Source organism: Harpia harpyja, chromosome 6 (assembly GCF_026419915.1).
Source record: "Harpia harpyja isolate bHarHar1 chromosome 6, bHarHar1 primary haplotype, whole genome shotgun sequence".
Taxonomy (NCBI): Eukaryota; Metazoa; Chordata; class Aves; order Accipitriformes; family Accipitridae; genus Harpia; species Harpia harpyja.
The window spans coordinates 29,768,257-29,777,418 of record NC_068945.1 but is presented as its reverse complement, the minus strand read 5'-3'; the positions used below and the strand labels follow the sequence as shown (position 1 = coordinate 29,777,418).

General features: G+C 41.0%; 1 protein-coding gene across 9 annotated transcripts in view; it reads left to right on the top strand.

Annotated features, from left to right (window-relative positions):
• TCF20 (transcription factor 20) overlaps window positions 1-9,162 on the top strand; it is a 133,906-nt gene that overhangs the window by 94,548 nt on the left and 30,196 nt on the right. Inside the window, exon 5 of one of the 9 annotated variants that reach the window (XM_052790637.1) lies at window positions 3,992-7,641. The exons of the other annotated variants lie outside the window; for them this stretch is intronic. Within the exon in view, the coding sequence (XP_052646597.1) occupies window positions 3,992-4,060 (69 nt within the window). The 3' untranslated portion in view covers window positions 4,061-7,641. Of the gene's footprint in view, window positions 1-3,991; window positions 7,642-9,162 lie in introns of those variants that run through there. 9 annotated transcript variants of the gene reach the window in all.

The following is a 9,162-nucleotide window of genomic DNA, read 5'->3' as shown; positions in this document are numbered from 1 at the left end:
ACCCTTTGTCACTTTCTTCCAACCATTACGATCATCTCCTTGTCACAAATAGAATTTATTTTTTTTTCTTCTCTTCTGAACCCTTTAATCTGCCCTTATGGCACTGTACAGGAACATCTCCTTATCTCCCTTGAATCTTGTGTCCTTTCTCTCTACCTCTTTCCTTTAATCACTTGCTCAACTCCTAGCTTTTCTTTTCGCTCATAGTACCTGTAGACACAAGTGTTTCCCATTTTTTTTTAAAAAGAAGGGTACAAAATGCCTGTGGCCTCTCTTGCCTTGCAACTACCTCTTAATTTCCTTTCCCTTTTTTCATCTCAAAATTCTTTGAGTGCATTGTCTGGGGCTCTTGTCCTCCACTACAGCTTCGATTGTGCTCTACTACAATTGTAATCAGTGTTTACGGTGATCTCTTCCTAGCTAAGGTTCAGATCCAGTACTTCATTTTCCTTTCCCTGTCAGCTACATTTGTCACTATCAGCTATGCTGCTCTTGAAGTGTTATTCCACCTTTGTCTCCCATCTGTGTCCTCTTTTGATTACTTCCTTGCTTTCCACTATTTTTGGCAGGGGCTGTTGTTCATTACTCCCAGCTTTTTGTGGGGGGTTCACTGAAGTTCTGCTTGTGCTTCCCTTTATCCTGCAATACCATGCCTTTGGGTATCTTTTGGTAATCCGGTCACTTTTTTCCAGAGTCTTGTAGAGCTTCCTTTTTGCTCTAGAGCCATGTTCTTCTGCCACAAACTTAAAAAATGTTCCTGAATTCATGGTGACTTCTCAGACTCTCACTTCAAAACGTGGCTTTTAATCTACATCATCCTTAATCCATTGTCTGCCATCTTGTTCTGATTTTCTTGTCACTCAGATTCACGATCTCCTAATTTGATTTTAAAACTATTTCTTCTTCATCCTTCCTACTTAAGGCTGTAAGAAATACTGCTTACTTTCTGTGTATGAGAAGTAATATGTAGCCTTTCAGTGCTCTCCACTGTTCTGTTTGGGTCTGTTTTTAATCTAGTTATAAGACTGAACTTTCAGAGGCAGGGACCATTTTCCTGTGTGTGCTTTGTTTTGTTATGTCTTATACAACAAACACAGTAACAGGTGTCCTAGCTGAATGCTGGGCTCTTCTGCATTATGTCCGTAGAGCAATCCATCTTTCTCTTTCACATCTGTCACAAATAATGGAATAGGTTTTCTCTTAGGATTATTTTTTCCTTAACCTTTTTATCCTATTGTAGCAAATTGTAGTGCTGTATTCTTCTCCGGAAGCAGTATATCCTCCCCCCTTCAGTTAGGAGAGGGTTATGTGCAACACAAAGGTGGTAGCCAGGGTATTCAGAGGTGTACCTGCCAGAAGCCATCCCCAGGCAGTGGAAAGGCTCTGTTGAACTAGACTCTTTTGCCCCGCTGCCTGAGGATAGCCTTCTGGCTCAAGACAGCTGATTTTCTGTGCTTATTGTGTATGCTCTTTCTTTACCTCTCCCTTCCTTGGCAAGTGCATTTTCTTTTTGTTCCCTCCAACATGCAGTTCATCAGTGTTAGTGTCCTGGAAGAGCAGACGTGCAAACCATGAAGCTGCTTGGTAGCAGGAGAGAGTAGACGGATGTGTGCACAAGCATACAGGAATCTAGGTCTTAGATTTGGTCTAGGGTAAGGAAAGACATTGGTTTATGGCATATGAAGGGTCATGAGTCTGGAAGTGAATAATTCATGTAATGCGTTCTGTGCAGATGAAATACTGCCATAATTCAAAATCTATGTAAACTGTTTGTAATACCCACAAAGGGCAAATGCGCACCAAATTTAAACTGTATCCATACCATTGAGTTGAAATATTTTCTTCAGAGATCTGGCTCTATTGGTGTTGCTTATGCAGCATTGTTTTGGGTTTGTGTGGCTGGGTTTTGGTAGCGGGTGAGGGGCCGCAGGGCCGGCTCCTGTGAGAACTGCTTGAAGCTCCCCCGGCTCCAAGCTGGACCTGCCTCTGGCCCAGGCCGAGCTCCTCAGCGACGGCGGTAGCGCCTCTGGGAGAACAGATTTCAGAGGGGAAACCTGTAGTGAGTAGTGGGATTGGAATGTGAGATGAACATCTCTGCAGATACCGAGGTCGGTGGAGGAGGAGCAGAGGAGGAGCTGGAGGAGGGGATGCCCCCCCAGCCCATGGAGGTGAGCGGGGGAGCAGATGCCCACCTGCAGCCTGGGGAGGAGCCCACTCAGGAGCAGGGGGATGCCCCCCAAGATGGCCATGACTCCATGGGAAAGCCTGCGCTGGAGCAGCCTGTGCCTGAAGGACTGCAGCCTGTGGAAAGGTTCCATGCTGGAGCAGTTCATGAAGGACTGCAGCCTGTGGGAAGGACCCATGCTGGAGAAGTTTGTGGAGGACTGTCTCCCGTGGGAGGGACCCCACGCTGGAGCAGGGGAAGAGTGAGGAGTCCTCGCCCTGAGGAGGAAGGAGCAGCAGAGACAATGTGGGAGGATATATATGAATATTAATGAATATTATTGAATATTAATGAATTAATGAATATTATTGAATATTATATGAATAAATGTCTGTGTCTTACTGCAGTTTTTTTGAGAACAGCCCCATAGTCCATCTCAAGGAAGGCTTAGAATGTATGTGAGATTGCTCAAAGATCGACTTGCACCAGAGGCTCTAGAAGAATTTGAGATGAGAAGGTATTATCTTAAAAAGGTTTATCAAACTGTGAAGTGATTCTCCTGAGCTTTGAGCTTTTCCTTAAAATCTGATTTCACCCTAGAGAGAAAATGGTGTAAATGTATCCTCTTATCCAGCTGATTTCCAGAGTGCTAGAATCTGCCTTTGTCACAGGCAAAAAGGTATTCCTCTTACTCTGGCCATTCTAGAAGGCTTCCGGGTTCTGAGAATGTGAATAGTTGATCAGATTAATTGGGCTGCTTCAGATGCAGAATGGCTTAATCCTTCTCCTTATTTTGAGGTTCAAATTAGATATCCCAGCAGATGGACCTACCTGCCAAGTAGTCTTTCTCTGTTAGGCTGGTTGTTAAACCACAGTAAGAGTGCTAACTGCCCTTCTTCCAGTTAGACGTTCTTGGTTCCAAGGCTAACAAAATCTTGAACTGAAAAAATGCCATCTCCCTAGTGCTGGATGATTCTGTTGCCTATAAAATGCTTGCTTTCAAATATTGAAGGTGGCCAGACACCCAGTTTTGGACTAGGTAAAGCAGATTACAAGTGATTTGAGATAAGATACTTGCCTTATGATGCTAAGAATCTTAAAGCAGGTATTCCGGCAGCAGGTTTGAAAATATATCCATATTCTTCCTTTGGAAATTTTTTGGTCTCTCTTCTTACAGTCATGTCAACCATTTCTTTGCATTTATAGTTTTGGAAAACTAACACTTGTATGCAGTTTGCTATAAATACCTTTAAGGACAGTTCCCTACCTTGTTTATCTTCTCATTGTTTTCCTATTCATGAGAAACTCATTTTCATGTGAGATGAAATCTTAGTTACCTTTGAAACTGGCAAAATTATGGAGTCACTTTGGTAGTTGTCAGCAGATTTAGTGTTCAAAAGAACTGATGGTCTTTATTCTCAGTATTAAATTTAAGAGGCTGTAAGTGAAGAGCAGAACAATGCAGAGAACATTCTTTGTGTTAGGTTGAGTTGCAGAATCTGAGAAGATAGTTCTACTATTGTTTTCTAAAAAGCTGTTCGCTAGGAGGTAGTATGCTGTTTCTTAGAATTTTTTTATAAAACATCTTTTTTTCCAAGACAAGAGGCTCTGGCCTAGCACAGGTATTACTTCTGGGTTTGCTTTTGTTTTGTTTTCTTCTCTCCCCCTCCCCTTGTTAGAATTGACCTTGCTGAAGGTAAATGTAGCTCTTGTTTCTGCTGACAGTGCTCTGTGAAAGGAAAACTTGTTTATCCCCCTTTTAAAGATCTCTTTTAAAAGGTCTAAAGAATTTAATGCTTTTCTCATCAATCTCTGCTTCGTTCCCAGCTTGAGAAATATTTTAATCCTCATACATGGAAAGAAGTCCTTCGAACCTGTTTCCTATGTTGCTTCTGATTACAAGGATCATCTTGGGTTTCAGTCAGGAGAACTTCAGAGTAACAAGCGGTGAAGGGTAAAATCTGCCCATGATCTACCATATAATGGAAGGAGATTCTGGGTTTTCTCTCACCAGTCTGGAATTTTGTGTGTCCAACTCTCCATGGATTATCTTTCAAAGCCTGCTACTTACCTGAAGAGGAGAAATCTACCTGCTTTAGGACTGTTAACAAGCCTGTTCAGAAAGTCAGACTGACTTTGGAGAAAGTTCTTAAAAACCACGTATGGGCTCACAGAAGTTCGGAACCTAAATGCATGTCTCTTTCTTTGCAAATTTATACTTAGATATTTGAATTTTTGATTACTGTTGGGCAGTGGCAGCCTTCTGGCTCATGTTGAGTTTGCCTTTGTTAGTTGGTAGGACTGGAGTTAGGTTTACATATACTATCCAGATTTCATGGCGAGCAACTTCTGGTTTCACACAGAGAAGTTTTTCTTGACCACTTAAGACTCCTGATAGTTGATCTCCCACAGTGTCTTATCTGTGGAAATCTGTACCATAGAAGAAATAAGGATTGCCTATCTATAATATTTTGTTTACTCTGTTGTTTTCATAGAACCATTTTCTTTTGTTTACCTCTACCATTCTGGAGCCTAGCTGTAAATTGGGTAAAGAAAGGTGCCTAGAGGGATCACTAGGAATTAAGCTACTTATATTCTCAGATTGGGGTAATCAAAGCCTAACAAAAATGCTCCCACACTCTGTAAGTAATTGCTTTTAAAAGGTTCCTGACTGTGTGGCTAATCAAATGCCTAAGCTAAGGAATCAGTATGAACTGAGAAAATTGGTGGAAGGTTAGCCACCTCTGGGAAAACAAAGCAAAACAGCTTCTAGCCCTAGAAACCTGAGTAGCGTAGCACCATGAGCCTAAAGGCGTCAGTTTATTCTGAATGTCTCCTTTGGCATAGGTGTGCTTTGTTACCCTAAGCCATGCTAGGAGTGAGTTGCTGTCAAGAGGAGTGATCCTACTTCATCCTCTTCGCAAGCTGCTTGCTCCCACTGTTTCTCTTGTGCTAGATCTACCAACTGTGCATTTGTAAAGTGCATTGATTTTTAGCTAGCTAATCAATCAGAAAACTAGCTTGGAGTGGGGGGATCTTTGTGCCAGGTTAGCCATCTGAAACCACTTACTCTCTGAACTGTGTTTGCTGCATCTGACAGGGGAGGGCCCTTTCCACTGGTAATTATAACCATTAGATCAAGTTAGCTGTAACACAAAATTGTGCCCAGGTGACACCACTGCTTGGAAGTGTTTTAGGCCCATGGTGCTTCTCTTTCTAAGTGTTGAGAGATGAATGCTGACCTTTTACTCGTTATCGTTCTTTTTAAAGAAGAAAAATGTGCAGAACCTGACTCCCCCCATCCACCCCCCCCCCCCAAAAAAAAAAAAAAGCCCCTCAAGTGAAGTTCTGCATCAGGTCAGGGTTCAGCTGAAATAACAATCTACTGCTTCAAGACCACATGCCTGACAAACACAGGAAGGGAAAACCTGTGTTTCTTACACCCAGACCTGTAATAGTAGGGAGAAATTTCCAGAGTAGGAAGAAGTGACACTGGAGCTTGTTAATTTTTCACTGTGGGGAAAGGGAAACCAGTAACGAATTTAAAACCTGCCTGTTAGCAGTGGTTGAAAAAAAGGGGTGTATTGAGAACATTGCTTATTTTTATCTCTGGCAACAGCTTTTAGTATGCTTTAACCCCTCAAGTGAGGAGTGCCACAGTGTCGAGGCATCTTCCACAGTTACCCTTAGAGTGGTTGACGGCTTGGTTTTCATTGATGGACTGTGTCCAAACACCTAGTTGCCTGAGCTGGAAACGTGCTTGCTCTTTCTTGAAGACCGCCCTTAGTACAATTAATTTAACATTCATTTTCATTCCTTGGGAAATTGCAGCATCTTTAGTATTCTTCTGCAGTGTTACAAAAATAAGGAAGCATGAAATTTTGGGTGGAGAAGAAATTCTGAAAGACAGGCTGAATAATGAAATTCAGATTTGGTTTTGTTAGAAAGGCGTTGCCATCTGCTGTGCTACTGAAACTCTCTGTGCTGTCATGACTCCTGGTCTGTAAGAGTGTGCTGCCACAGAGATGAGAACCTGGTAGGAGCCCCTGTTGTATCTCAGTTCATTGCCTTCCTCTGGTAGGGACCTAGAAGCATGAATGACTAGTGCTACAGCACTTTGTAGCTCACAGCAGTTCTGTATATTGCTATCAACAAGCCTCGAATGCCGAAGAGGTGAGCAGACAGAATCCACACCTACGTTTCTGATGCATATATTTCAATATCTTGTGTGATTGGAAGCCATTAATTACATTTGTGAAATGAAGCTGGCTTTCCTTGGCTTTATTGTGAGTAGAAATCAGGTAAAACTGGTGCAGCGTATTGATGATCATGGATTGTAGATGGCAGGAAGTACATTTTAGTTGAGGTCTTAAACATAAATATGATATTGGGAAAAGAGGAAAGACTTCCAGTGTCGACCTTTTGTATGGGGGCAGAGAGAAGATGAAGCATAGGCAGGGAATTAATTTCTGTGCATCTTTACTAGCAGACTCCTTTGCTGTTAGTTTATCCCAAAGTATGGGCATTATGTCAGCGCTTGCGTGTGGTTTTATATTTTACTGTTTGTCTAGCATGTGGAGTGAGGAAAGTGGAAAACAGATTCACTGACAATAGAGCATTGGGAAAGAAGAGAATGTTGAACCACTTGCATTAGTTGTAGCCAGGAGCACTGGAAGGCAACTTGTATGTAAAAAGCAGCTTGCTCATGCCACAGTTGTGGCCTTTCCATAAAGCATCAGGGATCCTCAAAATCTATGTACAGTTTTCATTTAAAAATACATTTAAGTAACTTTAATTTCTAAGAAGCTCTTCCACATGTGAATGGGGCCTTCTCTGTGCAGGAGATTTCTAAACAAAGCTTTAGAGCTTTTTGTCTGGCTATCCACAAGCTCACACAATGCTTTTTTGTAAGATTTAAGTTGCCTGTTAGTGTAGAGATGCCAAACTCTTGCTAAATTCTCAATAGCAAGTGAATACAATCCATTTATGTATCATTTTAGCCTGAATCTTTTTAAGCTGTGCTGGCAGAAAGGTTGTTAAGATTCCCCAAAATTGGGGAGAAGGGTTGTTGTGCTGTTTGTGTTTTGTTAACTTAAACTGAACTCTTTTTTTTTAACTTGGACTAATTCCAGGTGCTAGTCACTTGATTTGTATCCCCTTAACTTCATTAGAAAAATGCTACTACCAAATAAGTGTTGAAGGGCATTCAGGAACTTCAGAAGTTTATTCTGCTCCATGCCTCTGTGTTTAAAAAGCCCTATATTTGATTACAACTAGGGAAAAATGCAAACCTTAAAAAATATTTTCCCTGATTTTGAAAAAATATTTCTTCTTAATCTCTCTTTGTGTGTTCAGTTTGATAAGAGGTTAATTTATGGAGGTAGGAATTCATAACTTTGTGTTATATAATATTGTATGGATTATTAGAATTATGTTCTATCATATGTAAGACTTGTTAAATAAAAAAATTTACAGTTTCTCTGTTTTATTTTTAAAATAACCGTTAGCCTGAATCCTTTGATCACTGAATAAGCAAAAACAACACTTCAGCTATACTAATGTTCTACCATTCATAATAAAGGAAAGCTCTTCAAACACTGCGATCCAAACCAGGTTCATAAAAAGCTATATAAGCATAGTGTTTTGTGCAGTAGCCAGGCTGGGGTAGGAATGGTGCAGGCAAAACTGAGATGCTTACTGATGGTGGTGTGAGATTTTTTAAAAATACAATATAGAAAGCAATTTTTAAACTTTTTTTCTTTTCAAGAGTAAATTTTCATCTGTCTGCCCATTATAAACCTAGTTATATAACCCCAATATCTTTTTTTTTTTAATTGGAGAAATATGTTCTGAAAGAGGTTAGATTAATTTCCCTAGATTTAGAAAGACGAGTAAAAATAAAACTGAAGTATGATGAGTATTCATGTAATAATTTTAGAAACTACAGCAAAATTAAAACTCAGTTTTTTGCCTTGGAGAATGTTACTCTGCAGAGACGAGAACTGGAGAGAAGAGGTTCTGTCTGTGCTGCACATTTTGCCTGAGGTTATAGAAGAAGCCAGGAATGGAGTTTGGGTTCCCTGAATCTTAAAACCATCCTTTTCAGCTAATCTAAACTGTGCTACTCTTACACTGTTGTGCTCTGGGTAGTTTTTCTTTCTTGGCAGAGGAAATATTTTTCAAACAATTTCATACACTTAGCTGGACTCTGTGTGAAGTATAGGATAGTCTTCATGGATAGAGCACTTTGGAAAAAAGTTATTAATGAACCTTCATTGTTATGGATTGGATCTCAGCCAGCTGCTTAGTGATTAAAGTTTAACTGCATGATGATTAGCTTTCATTAGTAAGCAATTAGCATTTAACAGCAGTCTTGTATTGCTAAAGCTATGGACGAGCGTAAGTGGCTTGAGCCATGTTGGGAAGGTATGTAGCTGGAGATGTGGGCACAAAGGTGTTTGGGGAATATGGGGATGTGAATTCTGATGTTAGTTGCCCTCAGCAGCTCATTCCTACTGCAGCATTGAGCCAGGAAGCGAGATGGGGGTGGGAAATGGAGCATATGGCCAAAACAGCACAGCCTGGGCATAGGGCACGGAGACTGGCTCTGGGTTAGCCCTCATGGAGGGAGCTATCAAAAATAATAGTCTTCCTCAAAGGGCCCTTTGAAGTTCCAAGTTGCTCTTAGAGCAATGCTGGTTTTCATGGTCTTATCCCACTCCTTGCCACAACTGAAACTCTTTCTCTCTCTTTCTCCCCCTGAACTTGATGAAATTCTCTTTTTTTACTGTGATAGTCCTTGATTGCCTTGTGCCATGGTGGGTAAGTTAGGGGAAAGATGAGTGCAAGGCAAGTGAAATAGATGAGGTAGTAAGTAGAGTAAGATGAGGGTAGAAGGAGGTAGGAATATAGGAAAAGGTCAAGGCTCCTTTGCTGTTAAAGGTGCAGAAGAGCAAAGCGTGTCCTCTGTAAGCCACTTCTGCTCCACTGAGGAGTCT